This window comes from Lemur catta, chromosome 1 (genome assembly GCF_020740605.2).
Source record: "Lemur catta isolate mLemCat1 chromosome 1, mLemCat1.pri, whole genome shotgun sequence".
Lineage (NCBI taxonomy): Eukaryota > Metazoa > Chordata > Mammalia > Primates > Lemuridae > Lemur > Lemur catta.
In genome coordinates, this window is record NC_059128.1 from 189,939,556 (window position 1) to 189,962,681 (window position 23,126).

The 23,126-nt window shown below is 39.8% G+C and overlaps 1 protein-coding gene across 6 annotated transcripts; it reads right to left on the minus strand.

Moving 5' to 3' along the window:
• Positions 1–3,096: 3,096 nt before the first annotated feature.
• B3GALNT1 (beta-1,3-N-acetylgalactosaminyltransferase 1 (globoside blood group)) lies at positions 3,097–22,025 on the minus strand. Of its 6 annotated transcripts, none has more exons than XM_045539577.1 (5): positions 21,904–22,025; positions 20,353–20,450; positions 10,638–10,702; positions 7,460–7,546; positions 3,097–4,901 (listed from the first exon to the last, which is right to left on the minus strand). In XM_045539577.1, exon 5 carries the CDS (start codon positions 4,865–4,867, stop codon positions 3,872–3,874), a length of 996 nt encoding a protein of 331 aa, XP_045395533.1. In that variant the 5' UTR covers positions 4,868–4,901; positions 7,460–7,546; positions 10,638–10,702; positions 20,353–20,450; positions 21,904–22,025; the 3' UTR covers positions 3,097–3,871. The 6 variants fall into 6 exon arrangements, with proteins under 6 accessions (XP_045395533.1, XP_045395532.1, XP_045395534.1 ...); XM_045539576.1 differs by lacking the exon at positions 21,904–22,025 and adding an exon at positions 21,669–21,774; XM_045539578.1 differs by lacking the exon at positions 21,904–22,025 and adding an exon at positions 21,669–21,750 and having other exon boundaries at positions 20,353–20,447.
• Positions 22,026–23,126: the final 1,101 nt, after the last annotated feature.

Genomic DNA, 23,126 nt, shown 5'->3' on the forward strand with positions numbered 1-23,126 from the left:
CTCCTTTGAGAGGAATGCACTTCCCCATCCCATGGACACTGGGTTTGGCAAGGGGTTTTTCTCCTCCAGTGGATGTGTTATGCTTCCATCAGCTCTTTTTTCCTTCCCTCTGTATGAACGACATGTTCCAGGCAGGGCTATCTATCAGCCTGAGTCCTGGGATGGGAAGACTCATGGAGCAAGGTGGCAGCCAAGTGCTGGCATGCAACGTGGGTGAAAAGAAAACATGGTTGTCTTCAACCTCTTGAGATCTGGGAGTCACTGCACCGACATCTAGCAAAGCTAACTGATGTGCTAGGGGTCACAAACTCAACACTTATGGACAAGCAGAGCAAATGAGTGAAGAAGTGTGTCTAAGACCACGGGGATGGCAGGGCTGTGGCAGATGGGCTAGCATCAGCCCAAGGGGTAGGCTCCAGAATTAAACTTTGTTATGGGAATTGAAACTCAAAAAGCTGCTGACTTGGCTAAATACCAGAGGTCATGATTTTAATAACGCAGCTGACTAGTATGTACCACTTGAAAGCTTAAGAAACATATAGTTAAAAACAAAAAACATTGACTCAACCTCTTAATGTTTTTCATAATCACTTAACCTTTTAGAGATCTTTTAGGCACCAATCTTTAGTTCAGAAGGAACAATCTTCCAAAATTTGGCAATTATTCACCCTTTATTTTTCTGGTTTTTGGTCTTTTCTAAAAGTGAAGGGAAATTACTTTTTATTTTAAAAGTTCTCTCTAGGCCAGGTGTGGTGGTTCACGCCTATAACCCTACCACTCTGGGAGGCCAAGGCGGGAGAATCGCTTGAGGCCAGGAGTTTAAGACAAACCTGAGAGAGACCTCATCTCTACAAAATACAGAAAAATCAGCCGGGCATAGTGCATAGTGGTGCATGCCTGTAGTCCCAGCTACTCGGGAGGCTGAGGTAGGAGGATTGCTTGAGCCCAGGAGGTTGAGGTTGCAGAGAACTAGCCTGACGCCACGGCACTCTAGCCTGGGCAACAGAGTGAGACTCTGTCTCAAAGAAAAAAAAAAAGAAAGAAAGAAAGAAATTAGCTTCTCAAACATCGATATACAGTCATATGGAGGTAAGTACCAAGAAATGTGTCGTTAGGTGATTTCATCATTGTGTGAACGTCAGAGTGCACTTACCAAAACTAGATGGTACAGCCCACTACATACGCAGGCTATATGGTACAGCCTATTGCTCCTAGGCTACAGATGAGCATATTACTGTACTGAATACTGTAGGTAACACAATGGTAAGTATTTGTGTATCTAGACATAGAAGCAGTACAGGAATAACATGGCATAAAAGATAAAAAATGGTATACCTATATAGAGCTCTTACCACAAATGGGGATTGCAAGACTGGAAGTTTTTCTGCATGAGTGGTGAGTGAATGGAAAGGCTAGGACATTATTGTACACTGCTGTAGACTTTACAAACACCGTACACTTAGTATACACTAAATTTACAAAAAACCCTTTTCCTCCAATAATTAACTTAGCTTGCTGTAACTTTTTACTTTATAAACTTTTTAATTTTTAGCTTTTTGACTCTTCTGTAATAACACTTAGCTTAAAACAAAACATTATACAGGTATACAAAAATATTTTCTTTCTTTGTATCCTTATTCTATAAGCTTTTTTCTATTTCATTTTTTAAACCTTTTTGTTAAAAACTAAGAAACAAACACACACATTAGCCTATGCTTACACAGGGTCAGGATCATCAATATCACTGTCTTCTATCTTCCTCTCTTACGCCACCGAAAGGTGTTTAGGGGCAATAACACACATGGGGCTGCCATCTCCTATGATAACAATATTTTCTTCTGCAATACCCCCTGAAGGACCTCCCTGGGGCTGTTTTACAGTTAACATTTTTTTTTAATAAGTAGGAGTACGTGCTAACAATAAAACATACAGTAAACACATAAACCAGTAACACTGTCATTTATCATCAAGTACTATCTACAGTGCATAACTGAATGTGCTGTGCTTTCATATGACTGGCAGCACAGGTTTGTTTACAACAGTGTCACCGCATGTGAGTGATGCATTGTGCTAGGACACTGCGAGAGCTATGACACCACTAGGCAACAGGAATTTTTCAGCTCCAGTATAATTTTATGGGACCAGTCATAGGTACAGTCCATCATTGACCAAAATGTCGTTATGTGGCACGTGACCATACTCTCCCCACAAACCCAAGCAAATCTAATCATAGCACAAAGATAACCACTTCCATCTGTCTTAAGGACAGTGACTCCTATATGGATGAGGATTAGCAAGGCCATAGACTGGTTCCACAGGATATTTCATTTAATTGATTTTATTGTATTAATAACTGGGTCAGACCTGAGCCCAGGGAAACATAAATAGCCTTGTTAGATAGAGAACCATGCATTACAGTTTTAATTGAAGTTAGGTTTTCATATAGGAGAATTATAAATATCTGAGTATTACAAGAGCTAACTACACACTTTCAAGTTTGCAGTTCCTGACAAGGCATTTGATCTTTCGCCATCACATAATTCAGAAAAATGGAATCACTTGCCCTGTATCAACCCTAAGAGGAAATTGCATAATCCCAGGAAGATGGGGGAAGGAGTGCTCCTCTTTGACCTCCTTTCAGCAGGTCCAAGAAAAGACACATCACCGCTTCTATGGAGAAATACACTTCTACGAAAGCACGAAATTTAAATCAGATTTGACTTTAGACTACACATTAGGGCTTTCGTCTTAATGAGAAACTGATAATAACAGTGGCAGCTTTTTTCCTTCTTTTGTTCTCTTTATTCACAAACTCATTATTAATGAGGAAACATAGGCAGATTGATAATGCAACTTGGATCTTTAGTCTCCTCTTTCCAACTCAAATACTGGAATTTGACACTCTTTCCATAATATTCTGGCCATCAGGTTCTCTCCTTTTTTTTTTTTTCTTTGCCTTCAGAGTCCTTTGCAAAAGGAACTATACTACCTGGAATTCTACATTATTCCTAATTTCCTAGTGGAAAAATAAGACAGATGAAGTGACATCTAAAAACACTGGGAACTATATTTTTAAAAACAAGACAATAATTCAGATTTTCTTGCTTTAATTCTTTATATTACCACAGTAAAATATTTAACAAAGTCCAAGAGATTACTGATACACAATAACAACCTAAGATTTCACATTAATGGGGCTTTCAACAAACTGTTGAGTGAAGTAACTAGAAAAACGTTTCAATATAAAGAGTGATTCACTATTCTATTTACACAGTATTGAGACCATCAAAACATTTAAACACACAGGAAGTTCAAAGTAATATTAAATAATAATTGATAACTCTAAAATACTGCAACATCTTCAAGTACCTTCTAAAGGATCAAAAACAGATGAAATTTTGTTCGGTATAACTTCAGTGAAGTCTTTTTACACAGAACTATACTTTTAAATTGGTAATCCACGTACAATATATACGAAACCTTTAAGTGACTAGATTGTTCAATAAATAAAACTCCACATTGCTTTACTGTTATGAACTAATGAGCTTATAATTCAGAGAAACCCTTTTAAGAAATTCTAGCCTATAGAATGACATGTTCAAATTGTCTGGTCCTATTAATTTCATTAGCAAAACCTCTAATTTCTTTATAAGATATTTAATTCCTCTGAATATCATCTTTAAAGGGCCTGACTTGATTTTTGTCAAAAAAGATCACAAGTAAAGCTTAAATCTCCAGCCTCCTTGTTCTTCATGAGTTTCAGCTCAGTGTAAGCCAGCACACTGACCTCCCCATGAATTTTCCACAGTACCACACTTAACACTTTCCAAAAAGTATCCTGTCCTTCTCTAGGCTTTTGGTAGGTGTGGTGTTAATAATGACATGTGGTGTTCCTTAGCATAACCTGCCAAAAAGTGATTATCTCCTTAGAAGAAAAGCCATGGGCTGCAATCACACGTCTGAGTTGACAGACATCCAAATGGATTCTATATAAAAAGAAAAGGTTTGTGTCTTCTGGAATATGAATGTCCACTTTTAATAAATTCAAACAGATCCCAACATAAACATCTTCAAACTTGATGGGTTTTACGTGACCCATCATTTCATAAATCCTTGGCACCAAATCTTTGGACATTATATAACCCAACCCACTGCAGTAGGGAGGGAACACCTTGAAAGGATACTCCTGGTATGAAATATGGGTTTTTTGGTAAAATCCTCTATAGGAATAATTATCAATTAGAGGATAACCTGTGAAAAACTTCTCTGAGTGGTTTAGGTTTAAAAGATATTTCACTAAATTCCCAGTATTGATGAAAACATCAGTGTCTGTCTTCATGACATACTTGGCATTGGGGCAAAACTCAGTTACCCACCTGAACGCCATAATGGTTTTCAAGGTCAGGTTATTGTACGTGTCTACAAAATCTTGTCGGATTATATCGCCATAAAGAAGGTGTTCATCCTCTAAAGACAATGCTAACATTTTGTCTTCCCTTTCAGCCTGTTGGCCTAGTAAGAAAAATGTAAGAACCTCATATCCCCACCAAGACTTTTTTTCACCCCAAGTGACTCTAATGGCCTGTCTGGCTTTCACATCTGAGGGGTGGGAGGTCACCAGGATGACCAGAAATGGGTTCTGATGAGAGCAGTTTGAATGCTCCCGAAGTGTGAAGCGGAAGTCTTGTCTGTAAATTGGCTCATACTCGTAGAAGTACATCCAGTTTACACGTTCGATCACATTGTAGTGGGGAAGGCTGAGGTACCACATCACGAGGAAACTCAGGAGTGACAGCAGTAGGAGACTCCATTTGAGGGATCTCAGGGACATCCTACTTGGAAGGGCAGGCAAGAGAGCGGGGGCCATCCACAGCAGCTCTGAAGCACGTGAGCCACAGGGTCTGGAAGATTTACCAAAGACTGCGTTAGTATTCTACCACCCAAAACAGATTTTCAAATGATAGCAGAAAGAGTGGGAGAACAAAACCTCCAAAGCAAAACCAAAAATCCTGACCAGAATTGCTTACCTGCATTTAACTATATGCATATAGATACCATCAACCAAAAAAAAAAAAATGTATTTTAGCTTTTTATGTCAAGACCAAGGTTAAAACATATCCTTTGATTATTTTGGAAAAACTACTACTTCTAGTTCTACACAAATAACTGTTTATTATGGTATATAACTTTGTCCTAGATGCCTGGAGGGAAAGGTATGGGTAATGGAGAGTTAAAAAATAAATCTACAATAAAAACAAGCAAATAAAATTGTGTCTCTTCTTTTCCACTATGAAAAAAGAAGGATTTAATGCAAGAAGATTTTACTAGCAACAAGCCCAGATAAACCAAAGGTCTTCCTCAGCTGTGTGATCTGATATGGATTCTAGCAAATCTGGGTAAGAAAAACCCTGTAGCTATGACTATTCTATTCCTGGTGACCACTGAGATTCTTTCCCTGAAAAGGCAACTGAAAGGCAAGTCCTCCAGACACAAATAGGATAGATAACCATCTCTTGAGTTTTAAATGCTGACTATGAAGTAGCTTTTATTTGCCCAAAACACCACCCCAGCCCCCTTTCCACCTCATTGGCTAAATTCAATGCCCAGTCTGGATAGCAAGTACTTAAAGGCCTGTCCTTAGTACTGAGCTTTCATGTGATTCCCATTGTAGTCTATTCAGAAGTCATACACCAGAGCAGAATTACGGGATGGAATCTTCTAGAACACCTGCTTTTACACAGAACCTCCAGCTCGGACAAAAAAAGAGACACAGAGCATTCAGACTGTGGAGTGACAGTGCAGCCTCAGCTCTGCTCCAGATCCCATGGCTGGGGTGGTTTACAATTTGGGATCCCGTAGGGTGTTCCCTGCACTGGGAGCATAGGCTTCAGTCTGCTGGACTTCTACATCCACAGACCAGGCATTGAGGAGACCAAAGGAAGGAGGAGGTGGGAGAAGAATCCCAAGGCAACATGTAAACTTGGCACACCGTGCAGTACAGACTGTTTACAGCAAATGCTAAGGAACTTCAGCGCAAGGGACAGATCAACAACATGAGGGATGGGCTGAGGCAGCTTCTGACAGTGCCCTCTCAGCCACAATCATCCGGGGGAGGGCTCCTGGGAAGCCAAGATTTGCTACGGAGGATGAACACTAATGTCATTATGGGAAGGCTGGTCTACCTAAGGGTCCTACCTTGGGTCAACCTGAGGGTCTCTGGACACACAGCTCTTCTGCCTCTGAATACATATGAAAATAACAGGATTTCAAGACTCCTCGTCCTCTCCGCCTGGCTGTATCTTACCTGCCCTGATAACTTCTGGCCACAATAACCTTTTCTATCTCTAATGCTTTCTATACTTTAAGTCACACAGTGCAATGGAATGTTTTGGCAAACTCTCTCTAGTTCAGTTCCATGTGTATGTGTCTTGCCTCTCCATTGACATTCTATGACCTTGCTGGCAAAGACAATTTTTCTCACAGAAGTCCAAGGTGCAAGACAGAGGGAGGCCTATAGCAGGAATGTGATGGACACTAAAATTTGATATGCTTTTTCCATTTGTATAAGGATAAAATGTAGATCTGTCCACCTACCTCCTATCCTCCCCTACCCCCCTTACTAACCATACATAGCCAGTCCCTAGAAAAACCTGAAACAGAATAGTTCTACAGTGAGAATTACAGAAGTAATTACCACCGCCTTTATACACCTTCTCCTCACTGCTACTGGGCACTGCACAATCCTCGGAGGGCACCATTCACATCTCAGCTGCTGACAACTTGTACATCTATTATAACAAATGTCTCACTCTAGCAAACCAGCATGTTACAACACATTTTGGACAAATGCAAGGAAAGCGTCCTGAGTAAGGGTGCCATTTATAATTGCATATGGAAAAAACTCGGCAAATATTACGATGTTATTTTTTATGCATTCTATAAGCTATGGTTTTTAAATATGAAAATTCGACTATGGTTGTGATGTCTATTGCCTATGGAACCATGAAGAAAATAAAGCAGCAGCAAAAAGAGGAGGAACTATCTAGTTGAAAAAACAGGGAAAGGCCTTGGAAGAACTGGCCAGAATAGACGTTAGGTCACCTACAACACAGGTGGCTCTGAAGGCAGAGAGACCGGAGTCCACACTTCAGCTCTGTCCTTTACCAACCAGGACAAGTGGGTATGTTATGTCTTTCCTGAAGCCTTAGTTTGCCGTCTCCATGTTGAAGATATTAATACAGTATGAATTAGTGATAATATACGCAAAGCCTCTGTCCTGTGTTAGGTATTCAACAAATAGAGGCCGTCATCACCAGCTTTGGTTCTACCCTTGGCATCTATTCCATCCTGTGTTCTCTAAATTGATTTTTATTGTCAAAATTTATTACCCTAAAGAAATAATTTTGATATTAAAACTTGAAGTACATTTCAAAGCCGTAAGTACATTTCTATTTCTTACCTTCTTCTTGATTTGTTTCTTCCAAATCAAAGACCTTCAATTTCCCCAATTGAACATACAGCAGTATGTAACTGTCAAAAATAATGCCTGGAGAAAAGATAAATATTTGAGTTGATGGCTATCCTAATACCCTAATTTGATCACTGTACATTGTATACATGTATCAAAATATCACAGGTACCCCCAAAATATGCACATTATATATCAAAACAATTTTTAAAGTAAAAATAATACTTGAAATTTCTGTAAGAAATAGAAGAAACTTAATAGCATTTACTTATGGGTTAGGGTTTAGAGAGAGAAGGGAAAAGACTCATTCCCCATTCCTTTCTGAGCTAGGAACATACGTGGAAATGAAAAGTTAAAAAAAAAAACTGACGTCCACAGAATTCAGAGTTCGTGGCTTCCTCATGAAAAAAGGGCACTTGGTATTCAGAAACAGTACAGACTCAAGATTAGAACATGTATCTACGTTCTCTCATCAGCAGTATCGTAAGCCACCCTACCACAGTCCCACTTCCCCTGATAAAGAACTGGGGCCACTAAAATAAGGGAAACAAAACTGCTAAGCGACATTCTGCTGGTATCCTCTCTTTACTTCTCTGTCCAAACACACTCACGGAAGGCAGTCCTGACGTAAGGACTCCAGCTACCACCGCCCACCCACTCGGTCCCCTCCCAGCCTCCAGCTCCACTCACCAATACTCGAGACATATTAATGAGCTGAAAAACACTGAAGTACTTCTCACTTTTCTGTTATGATTAGGTCTGCTCACAGCTTGGATTTTTTCACTGGTCAAGTTTAAAAACCAAAGCAGGATGTGAGAAACAGGGAAGCACTGACATATACCACTCTTTATGCCAAAAAATGCTCCAAACGGATTAAAGATTCAAAGATGGGAGAAAAGTGAACTGTAAAAACACCAAAATATGGATAAAAAATTTTAATAATGTTGAAGTGGGGAAGACTTTTTGATTATTCCACTGTAAGAAAAAAAAAAAACCCCAGAAACCACAAAGGAAATTTTGATCAACTAAAAAATTTTAAAAATTCTTGAAAGAGGTTGAAAAGCTCCAAATAAATTTTCTTTAAAGCACAAAGTTGAAAGATATGAAACAAACCAAACCAAAGAAAACAATACTTGAGACACTTATTACGAAAAATTTATAAGCCCAATAAAAAATGAATTACTACAGATTAAGAAAAAGATTAACACTAAAAGAAAATGGCCAAAAAAGGAATTCTCGAAAGAATAATAAAAATGATCACTAAAATAAGATGTTCAAACTCACAAGCAGAAGTATTCTGACAAAAGTCTCAAACTGGCAAATTAGAAAAACAAAGTGATACTACACAGTATGTGTGAGGGGAAAAGGGCATTCTTATGTACTTTCTGGAGGAAAATTTAAAAACATTTATCAAAATTTTAAATCTGCAATACTTTTGATGAAGCAATACCACTGCTAGAAATTTATCCTAAAAAACCAGAACTGTGTATTATTTATAATATGGAAAAATTTGATTTAAATGTCTATCGATAGGGAATTATTTAAACAAAATTATGATACATCCACACAACAGCATATCTTTATTCCTCATATGCAACGATTCTTACCTATACTCTACCTATATACTACTAAGTATAAAATGCAGTTGGCAAAACTGCCTATGTGATATGATATGATTCCTTTTGAAAGATGAAATAAGTATCTGTAAATGCACGTGGCCACATATGCAGAGTGAAATGTCTGGAAGTATGTGTTCCAGTGGTCAATCATTTACATTCTGTGGGATTTCTAAAAGATTTATCTCTCACTTTTTCTTTCTATATCATTTGGATTTTCCAAACTGTTCATGTATTACCTTTGTAAATAAAAACAAAGCTGAAAAACTGGATTTTATGCTTGCATGATTCAAAGTTCTACTGAATGGTAGTAACTCTAAGCTAGAGGTCAAGATCCTGCATTTCCTCTTATCCTACCTTTCCTCCACAAGTATGACCATGTACAATGCATGACATTTCTCTTAGCTATTATGCTCTATTATTTCAGTAAATATTATCTCAACATAGTAAGGAATGATTTGAAAAATCCATTCAAAATACAAGAATATTAACATAAATCAAACAAGATTTATACTAGCTACTACTAATATATATACACACACCAGTATTTACAAAAAAATTTTATTTTCTCTCCTGTATAGTAAGTAAAGCTGGTTTCACTGTATATATTTTATAGATGAATTTTAGAGAATTCAAGTGAATTAAAAGTAAAATAAAGACACTTTCAAACACACTAGGACTTACAAAGTCCATAAGCTCTTGCTGAAAGAAACACCAAAGGATGTATTTTAATACGAAGAAAAATGAACTCGAGGGAAAGGAATGACATACAAGAAACAAAGGTAAGCAAGATTATCAGTGAAAACTAATAAATATGGGTAGTAAAAAAGAAAAAAGAGAAAAGCAAGAACAAAAATAATTTTTTTCAAGTAGTAAAAGAGTGAAACTAAACGACTAGGTAAAAAATGACAAGTGGCTCACACCTGTAATCCTAGTACTCTGGGAGGCCAAGATGGGACGATCACTTGAGGTCAGGAGTTCAGGACCAGCCGGAGCCAGAGCAAAATCCCGTGTCTACCAAAAATAGAAAAAAATCAGCTGGGCGTGGTGGTTGGTGCCTGTAGCCCCAGCTACTTGGAGGCAGAGGCAGGAGGATCACTTGAGGCCAGGAATTTAAGGTTGCTGTGAGCTATGATCATGCCACTGCATTCTACCTGGGGTGACGGAGTGAGACTCTTATCTCAAAAAAAAAAAAAAAAAAGACATGATGGCTACAAAAAGATGTTTAAGAGAAAAATTAAAATATGCTACTGTTCTTAGCTGGTTTAGGAGGAACTAGAAGATACTGGTAAATCTTAATATTTTGCTAAAAAGTTCACTTTAAGAATGTATATTAACCTTTAGAGTGATCATTGAAGGAACAGATATGGAACATATACCTTCCAGATTGATTGAGAAATAAAAGAAACAAAGCAAACTATCTAGTCAATATAACATAGGAAAAGGGGAGGAAGAAGCAGAGAAAATGCATAGCAAACAGAAAACACAAAAGATGATGGCAGAAATAAATCTAAGTATATCGTTAATTAGAGTAAATATAAATGTAAACTCACCTACTAAAAAAGAGACTCCCAGATTGGCTTAAAATTCTGCCATATACTGCTTATAAGACACACTTCTAAAACAAAACAACACAAAATATAAATTAGGAAATAGAAAAACATATATCAGGAAAATGCCAATCAAAAGAAGGCTGCTATAGATAATTATTAACATCACATATTTTAAATGAACAGCATTTATAAGGGAAAAAGGAGATTTTGTTACTAATGAAAGGAATCATCCAACAAGATAATTTAACAATTATGCTACATAACCATAAAAACATAGCATCAAAATATATAAAGCAAAACCTTAAAAGCATGTGTATAAATGGAAAAAATCTATAACTGTAATGGGAGTTTTTCACACATCTAAATAACTGATACATCAAGCAGACAAAAAATCAGAATGTAAGTGTTTCAAATAATATCATGAATCTTAATCTAATAGAAATATTTAGCACCTTTCATCCAATAAAAAGAATAGAAATATTTGTTTTTAAGACTGCATAAAACATTTATCAAAAAACTGATAATATTAGGTTCCACAGGCCTTCTCAACAATTTTAAAAACTTAATACAGGCTACATTCTCTAGCCACAGTATAATTATAAAGCAATTACAATAACTCGAAAAGCACATTGAAAAGAAAAGAAAAGAAAGCAGTTCCATCACAACAAAAATTCCACCAGTGTCCCTCTGTAATCAACCCCCCACTCCCAGGCAACCACTCCTCTATTTTTTTTCTCCCTTGATAGCTCTGTCTTTATCAGAATGTCACATAAAGGGAATGATGCAATATCCAGTCATACAGTTTACCAACTTTTAAGTCTGGCTTTTTTCATTAATATAAGAATAATACATTTAGAAAAAGACAGAATGAAAACAAATCAGCTAAGTACTTAGCTCAGGAAGTTAAAAAATAATTCTAAGGTTATTATTAACACAAAGAAAAAAGAAGGAATAATAAAGCAGAAAATAAAATAAAAAACAAAAATGATTATTAACAAAACCTAACAGGAATAAAAGGGAAGTTCCTTAACCTGTTAAAGAAACTAATAATCATAATAATGAAGCTTTAGAAATATTTCCATTAAAGTCAGAAAAAAGACAAGGATGCACACTATTATCTCTTCCATTTAGTGTTATTCTAAAGATCCTTAATATCCACTAAAATAAGAAAGAAAATAAGACATACAAATTGCTGAAGAGAAAAATCACTGTAGTAATTTAGTACAATGTAATCATCTGCACAGAAAAATCGAGGGGGAAAAGATAATGTATGAGAATTAATAGGTTTACCAAGATGCTGGATATGAGCTCAATATACAAATCAGAACTATTAAAAAACAAAACCATAACAGGAAAAATGCAATAGCAACAAAAACTATAGAGTGTCAAATAAAGTTAACAAAAAAAAGAAATGTGCAAGGCCTTGATGTAGAAAACTAAGAAACTTTTTTGAAGAATATTTTAAAAACATATGAATAAATGGATAGAGATAACATGTTCAGGGATAAGAAAACTCAAATGTAAAGGTTCTACTTCCCCAAATTAGTCAATAAAATAATAGGATTTTGAAACAAACTTGACAAACAGAGCCTGAAATTCTCAGAACCATAATGATCCAAGAATAATCAAGACAATTTTGTAAACAAAAAATTAGGTTGGGGAGGCTGGGTGTTACAAAATCATATGGCAGAGCTACAGTAATTAAAACAAAGGAGCAGACAGGCGAAACAAATGAACAGCAAGACCACAAGCCGACCCACACATACGTGAGGAGTTGGTAAATGGCAAAGGTGGCATCACAAACCAAAGGGGAAAGGATTCAATAAATAGTACATAAATAAATGTAGAAAAAGTAAAATTATAATCATACTTATTTCCAAGATAAAATTTCAGGTGGATAAAAGAACTAAATGTAAAAGAAAGCAAAACTAAAACTATTACAGGAAAATAAAGATTATATTTATTTGTTACCTCTGTGTAGCGAAAGCCTTCATAAACAAGTCACAAAAAGCATATCTCACAGAGGAGAGGAGAAATACGTTGTATCACATTAAAATATATAACTACTATGCAGGACAGCTCTCAGTAGAGGACGTTTTAAAGTCATTGTTTGATGCTCAGAAAGATCCAGTTAAAATACAGAAAAATGCAGCAGAATACCCACACCTTCAGCAACACGCCCTAAAAATACTTTCTTGCTTTTCAACCACTTATTGCTGTGAATCTACATTCTCTTACCTAACCCAAATCAAGATGCCCTTAAGATCACAAATGATTGATACCAATCTTGAGGATCAACTGAAACTGTGGACCTCCATGCTGCAACCAAATACTCAAATGCTTGGCTGGGCACAGTGGCTCATCCCTGTAATCCTGGGTCTCTGGGAGGCCGAGGTGGGAGGATCGCTTGAGCTCAGGAGTTCGAAACCAGCATGAGCAAGAGCAAGACCCATATCTACTAAAAATAGAAAAAAATAGCCATGCATGGTGGTGTGCACCTGTAGTCCCATATACTTGGGAGGCTAAGGCAGGAGGATGCCTTAAGCCAAGGAGTCTGAGGTTGCTATGAAGCTAGGCTGACACCACGGCACTCTAACCCAGGCAACAGAGTGAGACTCCGTCTCAAAAAAAAAACCAACCAAACAAAAAAAGCCCAAATATTCAAATGCTTTCCACAAAAGGCAGACACAAAATCATTAAAAGGTTAACTTTAAAATGAACAGTTTTCATTTTTTGAAATTATTAAGTACATAATAGTTAAGATTTTTTACAAAATAATGTACATTTTAGAGTACATCTATTTGAAGTTTCTTGATTGTGGCTTTATTTGATTATAGCTAAATTAATTGGCCTTCCAACATGAAAAGGTTCCCCACCTCTGGGCCACACTGATTCTGATCACGTGCATTTTAAAGTCCAATTTCAATCAAATTTTAAACCCAAGCATGCTACATTCAGAGTCATACAAAGAAAAAAACAAGTGCTAACTATTATAATTACTAAACTACTGCCAGTTGTGCAACATTTCAACTTTTCTTTTCCATAAAAGAAACAATACTGCAAAGGCGGCAGAAATCCTAATTGCCTAAAAAAGGTCTGGTACATATTAAGTTTAATTCAAATCATAATTACTCACATTAATAACATCCTATTCTTTATAAAGGGAAAAAACCCATGTATCAATTTACATCCTTTAGCGGAAATTCCCTAGTACCTTCCCAAACTAAACACGGTAATTCATAAACTAAGCAACGTAAACTCTACCATTCAATTAGACTCAATTAAACACCTAATTATTTTTACAACCTACCGCTGCTTTGTGTTCTATGACCTCCTCTGATTATATCAGAAAAAAGCACAACCAGCAGATGTCTGACCACTACTTCTCCTTCCTCACTTCTTTAACACAGTGGTTCTCACTTGCTGCATATTATAATCTCCTGGAGAATTTAAACACTGGACTTCAAGCTGTACCCCAGACCAACTAAATTAGCGTTTCAGAGAGAGGTGGGGCTCAGGTGGCAGGGTTTCGAAAGCTCCCCAGGTGACTCCAATGCGATGCGCTGGCCCCTCACCAAAGCGCAGTGCGTCAGCACCACCCAGGAGCATGTCAGGAATGCAGAGCCTTAGGCCTCGCCTGAGACCTACTGGATCAGAAATTATGGATTTTCACAAGATCCCCAGGTGATCTCTGGATGTAGTGAAGTTTGAGAGAGCAAATTACTTAACCTTTTTAAGCTTCAATTACCTTATTTGTAAAATGAGAGCAATGATACCTTCCTCATGGGTTTACTGTGAGGACTACATAAAATAATGTGTCTTGAACATTCAGAATGAGGCTGGCACACAGGAAAAGCAAGGTAGATGGTACTGGTGTTATTATTCAAGACCACACTATATGCTTCCTCTAATTTATTCTTATTTGCCCACATTTGTTCATTTACAAACTCTGCTCCTAGCTCCCAAATGTGTCTTACAAGATACCATGCTCTGTAATATAATTGAACATGCAAATAAATCCCAGTGGACCCACCTTATCCCTCCAAACCAGTAAGCTTTCTCCTAGAGTCCAAGGATTCTGTCTCCCCTAGAACCCCCAGTGGCTGATGTTCTGCTACCCTGCAGATATAAGTCCCCTGGCAGAGGTCCACATGCCAAACATGGACTGCTCGGTTACTGTTCTGCACACATGCACCCTCTCCCTGGATCCTTCCTCCTGCCCCATAGCCTTCCTACAACTGAACATTATTTCTTTTCAGTTATGACTCACACTGTCAAAAGTCCCATAATTGGGACTTCTAGCAACATGTATTTCTACAAAATACACGAACCTTTTCCAACTGAAGCATAAGATATTCAAGTGGCATCAGGCCACTTTATTTGAGGATTGTGCTTATTTGATAAGGTTTATATTTTTTTCCTCACTGTGGGGCACACAGTTGGACAACAGGGAATCAAATTTTATTTACTGAATGAATGAATAGCAATCGGTATATTTGCCTAATTTAATAATGCTTAAAAATGAAATATGCTTTACTCTGTCAGGGCAAACAAAGGCTCTCATTTAAAAGAACTTGCTTTATGCTCTATCCAACTTCTTCATATTCCCTTCTAACCATAATTTTAGCAACAGCCCTTGCCCTGTCCTGGTACTATAGTAAGTGTTTTTCATATTTCCATTTGTTTGATGACTAAAACCACCTTATGAAGCAGAAACCATTATTATAACAGCTAAAGAGCCTGAGATTTGGAGACCTGCTCCTTAGTCAGGGTGTCAGAGGCTGCAAAGCAGCGCTAGGAATCCAGGTGCCTTCACCTTCCCCTGTGGAGTCAGTCACTGCTGCACCACAAAGCTTCCTCCTAACCTGTTTTATCCTGCTGGCCTGGCGTCCTCATACTTCCCTCCACATAGGGCAGCACTTCTGTTCTTCCTCAGAGATGAAGAGTTGTCAAAGCTGAACCAGAAACTTTAAACAAAGGGAACTCCTAAATACAAACACCGTTCAATCTCCACATGGATCGTGCTCAGCTCTTACAAATTCTCACTGAAACAGTTTTCAATGAGTCTCCCCTGACAAGATCACTTTTCAGCAATGGAAGAATCACCAAAGGGAACAATGTTAATGAATTTGTGTTCCAAGTAACTCTGAATACGTTGCTGAGCTTCGGTAAACATCAGTGAACATTTAAACACAAGAGCAATGGCCGTCAGGAGCTAGCAGAGAGTCACCAGGATGTTCCATCTGATTAACCTCATCCCCTTTTCAGTACGGTTCCTTGACCAGAAAATCAAGGGCAGCCTTAGATAACACACAAGCATTAAGCTTCTGCGAAGAGAGCTGGGCATTTTAAAGTCCAGAACAAAATGGGAAAATATGAGTCTAATGACAGTGGCTAGATGGTTTCAAAACTGGCTGACCCATCATAGCCAGGGCATTGTTCATGCACACATTTGTTCGACACACATTTCTTGGGCTTGTGCTGGACTCTGAGAATACAGTATTGACCAGTAAAGCCACAGACATGATCCCACCACACACACACACTCCCCAGCTGATGGTCTAAGGTCGACTGGCGCATCTTTGTCAACCTGGGAGAAAATCTCTAGGACCTGGGTTTAACCACAGGCCTGTCTTCAGCCTTTTCTTGTTTAATATTTCTGATTAAAGACAAATGAATGTAGGCTTATTCAATTTTGAAGACAAGAAAAAGCTGTAAAAAAACCAGCAAATTCATTAGAAGATGTAATTACAATCCAAAAATACTTTGTGTGTGGGGGGGTGTTAGGGAATAAGGCTAAAGCAAGATGAAATCTGATGGGGACAGATTTACTGTCCTATGTCAGAGTTCAAAACACCAACTACACAGGAACAGGATGGGGGACCCTTTTTTAACAGCAACCTAAAAAGACCTTAAGGTTTTAGTTGAGTTTGAGTTCCATATGAAGAAAGGTGGGAATGTAAGAGAATAACTGGGGAATCAGGAGACACAGATCCTCCTTCCAACAGCAGGGGGAGGAAAAGCATTGAATTTGGGGACTTGCCTTTCTCATCAGAACTTTAGGGAACTAAGCCGGGACACCCCTCAGGTCCTGCACACCACTGTGTCCCCAGCACCTAGCACAGTGCCTGGCACATAGAAGGCACTCCCAAGTACTTGTGCATGAATGACAGTGCTGACAGAAATTCCACAAGTTCATATTATAATGTGTTCCCTCCTCTAACAGAGACACATTCTCACTCTCTCTCTCACACACACCCCCAACACACTCCTGAGTTCAAGAAACAGAAAAAATTTCTCATTAAAAGGGGTCATAATCCCATAACCACATATATGTTTCATTTTCAAAGGATCATTGACAAGTTAGGTTTAAGTCAGAAGAGGGTAACTCGATGGAGGGTGTATCATCTCCCACGATAATCAGGTGAAACGGGATGAAGGAAGCGGGGGTGTTCTGTTCTGGGGAAAATAAAACCTTAGAAGGGCTACGGTAGATGCTTTCAAATATTTTGAACAATATGTAAATATAACTCCAGAAGGCAAATGGGAAACCAAAGATAAAAATTAGTGAGAGGGTTCAACATTGATTACTAGAATGGGCTGTTCCTTACCAATGAAAATCTTTCAGTAACTTTCAAGAATGTTATAGAGGTTGATTCATTTTTGAGTTTTGAGTTATTCCGAGCAACTTCTAAGATCCCTTCTAATGCCAAGATTCCACAACTTTGTTATTTATAATGTTTAAAATGTAGTACACACTTCTATATAGGGTTTCATTTTTGCATAAATTTTTTAAACTGGTCAATTTTTAAGAATGAATCTAAAGTATTCACTGAGTTTAAGAAAAAAAATCCACATCAAACACCACTCCCTGATTGTTTACAGCTGTAAGAGGACTGTGAGTAAAAATACCTGTGCTCCATTACAATTTCCCAATTCTTCCCTTGAAACCCCTGGTTGCATTCTGAGATATGCGGGAGAATGTCTTTCATCAAGCCTCATTAAAATGGAAGCCTGACGCTTCAGTGCTGAGGTAGAAGACACCTGGGTTTCTAAAGACATTTAAGTAAGACATACTATATACTGTTTGCAAAACAAAAACAAAAACAAAAAAACACTACATTTTTGTAGGTAAAACAATCCCTATCTATGGGAATCTTTCAGAGATTTCTGAGTTATAGCATGATTTCTGGGTTTAGACTGAGATAAATGAAGAGCAGGCAAAAGCAGCAGGACTTGAGAAGGAAAATTTAGCTGCAATTTTCTTTTTTGCTTTTGCCCTATCTGCACTTGTATCCAATAACAACAACAAAAAAAAAATCAGTCTTGATAATTTGCAATACATGTAAGGATTTTAAGCAAATTTTTTTTTAAGGCACAGTGGGCTTTGGGGTACTGCAGAAGTCTGTAATAGCACTTACTTCTATGGCAATTTACAAAGCACATTTCACAACACCACAAAATATTGTTACCATCAATCCCATTTTCCAGAGACCTGTGCAGCCCAGGTAGAGGTACGCCTGGAATCCAAACTCAAACCCTTCAAGTTCCTTCTGCCAGGGCACAGCGCCCACAGGAGAGATAAACTTCATACCACAGCCCCTTGAGAGTCCTGGGCAGAGAGCAAAGAATGCAGCAGAAGCTGATGCACCTCTACACTTGGGGTAGGCAGTCTGAGAGCACCATTTGACAGAGCAGCCAGTGGGAAGAAGCAACAGGATTACCAGATCTAGGGTACTAGGAAAACTGGAGCAAAGCAGAGACCACACAAGTCAGCAGCAACACTGACCCGAAAGATGGGCTTTCTGTATTTGCTTTGTTACAAACAGGTTTACCCACTGGAGGAAGGGGACAGGGGAAGCTGCTCTAGTAAACATTTCTTCCCATTATTGCCCTAAGTTAGGAATACTACAGATCTTTGCCATTCTTGTCATTCGAGCTAAGTCATCGATTACCTTTCCCTTAGTTATTTAAGGCTATTTCATTCACTTATTTGATATTCTGGACCTGTGCTAGAGGCTGGGGCAGCAGTGGGGAAGAAGGCAGACAAGCCCTGCCTTCAAGCTTCTGACCCTCACTGCCCAGAGTATAGGTGGGAAGTTCACAACTCCAAGTTTCAGCTGAACCTCATGAGTGAAGCCCACCCGGAGAAGATGGCGCAAAACTCCCAGCTCTAATGTTTGTAAATTAGTGATCACAGCCCATGGGAGGGAGCTGACTTTCCACTCTCAGAATGTGCTGATGATCAATGAAAGAGCAAATTATACAATTTCTATCCACACAGAGAAAGGAACTATTTAATAACAGTAAGAGATAAAAGTTGATGATAATTTTTTCTGTTAGAAAGTGGGTAACTCCATCCTTTAAAACAAAGTCTGTAATGAACACAGTAGCCAAACATAGTTCCAGATAAGACATATGGTTTGAGCCCTCACTGTCATGCCACAGAGGTAGGTGGCTACAAAATTGTGAAACGTTTTAACAGGAGCAGTGCTTCTTCATTCTAACTTTTAAGAGCCTGTTCAAAATGCACAGCTTTAGAGTTTAGCAGAAATCCATATTCTAGCCCAGAAATGGGCAAACTTTTTTTTTCCCCTCATAAAAGGACAGATAGTAAATATTTTCTTTGTGGACCATACGGTCTCTATCTCTGCTACTCAATTCTGCTTTTGCAGAGAAAGTTAACGCACAATGATTTCCTAGTTCACTACTTGTGTTCAGGGTCAGATACACATGGGATGGGAAACTCTGATAACCTACTTTAGCTTTCTGGTTTTTATTCCCTAATGTCTCAAAGCTTCAAGAAGTGCAGGTTCTCTCCCTAGCCAAATCTTCCATCCTGCAGCCTCCTGGGGCCCCAAACTGGGGATGCCCTGTGGTTTCATCTTCACTTAATCTTGACGTGCCCCCTACAAATCGCCATACTTGTAGCTCACACTCTCATCTTCCCCTATCATCTAATTCGCAATATGCCCAAAGCCCTGATAATAAAAGCAAATCAGTATTTATAACATGCAACTTTTTATTAAAATAAAACCATTGTTCATAGTCCTAAGAAAGATGTTTGCCCAAGAGCCTGCTGTTAAATGAACTGCAACTTTTGGATGCATCTGTTGTGTAAGGTCATTTAAGAATATTTTGTTTGACCCCACACATCTGACCTCATCCATGAGGCTATACAGTGTGGCCATCTCCCATACAGTGAGAAACAATGATCAATACCTGGAAAAACTGCAATGGAAAGGCTTATTTGGCCTGGATATTATATAGTCGTTAAAGGGACAAAGGTATTTCCTAAAAGGGGATTCTACCTGCATCATCCAGTGGTGGATGGCACAAAGCTGAAGGTCGGGCACAAGGAGAAGCAAATCATACATCCAAAGAAGAAAAAGTATTCCGTGGAGCATTTCTTAGGGATAAAGAGAATTGAGTCTGAACCTGAAGTTGAATATGACCCACCAAATTAAGTTTATATAGTTAACTTTTCCTGAAGTATCATGGTGTTTTAATAATAATTCAATTTTCTAGAAAATATATATTATCCAAAATGGCTTAGTAGAGCTTAACTCTTGTACTACTTAAAATCCTTCGGGGAAAGAAACATGCTAGAACTTTGTAGCAGTGTCAGTAATACTTAAAACCTTGTAACAGGCACTATCATGGGCAGATTTAACCAATTAGGATAATTTTTAAATTAAAAATAAGATGAACTTACCTGTAGAGTTTCAGATGAAATTAAAGCACTAGCTGAAGTTTTTTGTTGTTTTCTGTATTCCATGCTTTAATTAAAACACTCAGATTTGCTGTGAACTACTGAACAGAACGGAAAAAGAATGTATCTGAGTTGTAAGTTAACGTTGGGCGCTATGACATCTAAAATCCATGTTCTATACCTAGCACACTGCTGCTGGAGCAAGCTATTATGTATCAACCCTTTTTTAATTTTTGGAAAAGCCTTGATCTTCTCTTCACCCTCCATGCTCTCAAATTACCTCAAACTCTAATCTGGAATTATACAGGGACACCGTTTTGATAACAGACTTTATTTTCAGGGCTGGAGTTATCCAGTGGCCATTCATTTAAATGAACATTTTAATCTAACAGAAAAAAAAGTCATAGACTGTTATCTCTTAGTATTAAATAGCTCCCATCTCTAGACTGATGCAAGTTCAGTAATTTGCTTTTTCATATGGCATCGACACATTCTAAGCACAAACTAAGCTCCCTTCCTTTGCCTAAGCCACCTGGGGAAAGCTAAAAAACAAACTTGTTTTCAGTTGAAGACTGTAAACTCAGATCTTCCTTATCTCTGAAAACAGGAAAAAAAAAAAACCACCACACACACACATGGTTTGGATGGTTTGATAATTTCTTCCTTTTACTGACAAAGCAGCCACCTCCTAAACGCAGGCACTCTGAGCAAAATATGCTGGAAACAAAATCATCTGTTCTGCAAATCTCCCTCCCAAGTCCAACAGCGAGAATAAGAAAAGAAAGAATACTAAATGCAACGACTACCCATGCTTGCTTGCTTGCTTGCTGGCATCATTTCTCACTGCTTGGAAAAGTGAGACCGTTGCACCTTTCGGATTTCTTTTAAAACGCCTTGTACGCTCCTTAAGGCCGCCTCTTACGAATCCTGTAGCACCAGCCCCTAGGTTTCCTCCTTTCTCTGCCCAATTCGCCCATTCCCCTCCTAGGTCCCTATTCCTTCCCAATCCCTCCCAAGAAGCACCCTCCCACAATCCGGCCCCAGGCCCTTCCCCAGAGCTCCGGGAGTGCGTGCGCCCCAGGCCTGTCAGGGGGCCACCTGTACCGCAACGCCGTCCCCGTCTCCTCCCCGGCCCCCGCGGCCCACGCGCCCGAGCCACTCCCTGGGTTGGACCCTGGCCGGAGAGGCGCGGGCGACCGAAGGCAGCGACTGCGTCCGGGGCCGGGGCAGGGCGGACATGTGGCCGCGGCCCTGGCCGCTGCGCGCTCCGGCCCCTCCGCGTTTCTCACGGCCCCACCAGGCCCTTCTCCCGCGCTCACCGGTGCGGGGGAGCCGCCGGCCGCCGAGGCCCCGGCCCCAGGGCGCGGCAGCTCAAGCCCCGGCCGCGCTCGGAAAGGGCCAAAGGAGTGGGCGGCGCCTCCCCGCCTGGCTCCCCGGGCCTCGGTGTTCCGGACGGTGGCGCGTTTCAGGGACGCCGGTCCCGTGGCCACGCCCGCTGTCCAGCCCCGGGCTCAACCGCCTCCGGCCGCAGCGAGGCCCCGGCTTCACACTCACCTCCGCACGCGGCGCACACCTGGCTCCGAGGCGGGCGGCCGGCCGGTGCTCCCGCCCCGCGCGCACACGCAGCCGCCCCGCAGCCGCACGCACGGCCGGGCGCGCGCACACCCCGCGCCGGGGCCGCGAGCGAGCGCCCATTGCCCGCGGGCGCTGTCGCCCGCGCCGGAGAGCTGCCCGCGTCCTCGCCGTCGCCTCGCCATCTGAGCACGGTAGTGTTCCGTATGCATTTACAGTTGAGGCCGGCCAAGGCTAGACGACTGGGTGGCAAACCTCGGGCTAGAATTTCTGTTTAAGAGCGCTGCTTCTGCCCCTTTGCCATCTTTCCAAGCTGCGCAAATGCATGGTCTCGAGGCAGCACTGGAGGGATTTTCTTGTTCAAGTCCACACAGAGCTAATTAGGGAAGGAGTAAACCTTGAGAGGAGTTCTTTGCTCTCTCAGAAGAAATGCGCGTTCTTCATCCAGAATCGAGGAATGAAGAGTGGGGACACGTCAGGTTACAATGGCCTGTGTGTGGATGGGAGCCTTAGGGAGTCGCGTGCTCTAATAACTACCTGCCTAAATTGTCCTGTCTGGACAGTTCAAGGAAGTTCTGCCCCACCCTGCCTCGTCACCATCCAGTGTTCCCTGGGAGGAGTGCAGTGGCTTGTAGGCCCCGGAGCTGAGCGGTGGTGTATGGCTTCTGGTTGTACCGGTCTTTGGGTGGAGGTGGTTAAGTTAATCAGAAACAATACTTCCACTCCTCTATCGGTGCCCATGGAATACTGCCATCTGAAAACTTCCCCATTCTGGTCACTTGGCCGTGGGACTGTAAACAGCTTAGCCCCAGCATCACCACATGAAAAGTTCAAAGTGTTCAGTGAACACCCTTATACTGTACACGTCTTCGAGATTAAACCACTATTTACTGTTTGCCATGATTGCTTCCCCTCTGCTAAATACTTCAGTCTGCATTTCCTAAAACTGAAGGTATCCTGCATGCACATCACAATACCATTATCACACCTAAGAAACTTAATATTCAAATTTCCCAAATCGTCAAAAAAAGTCTTATGTATTGGTTTTGCAGAAAAATGATCAAGATTCATGCATTGCATTTGTTGTCTTTTTTAATTTAGAACAGTCCTCCACCTTTTTCTTTTCATGACATTAACTTTTTGATATTTAGTTGTCTTAGTTTTTTGTTCTCCTGGTGTTATTTAACTTTTCTTTTAGCTCCCAA

What these genes read in the sequence shown, in the direction of transcription:
- B3GALNT1 (XM_045539577.1), bottom strand. Translation starts at nt 4,867, where the DNA reads ATGGCCCCCGCTCTCTTGCCTGCCCTTCCAAGTAGGATGTCCCTGAGA.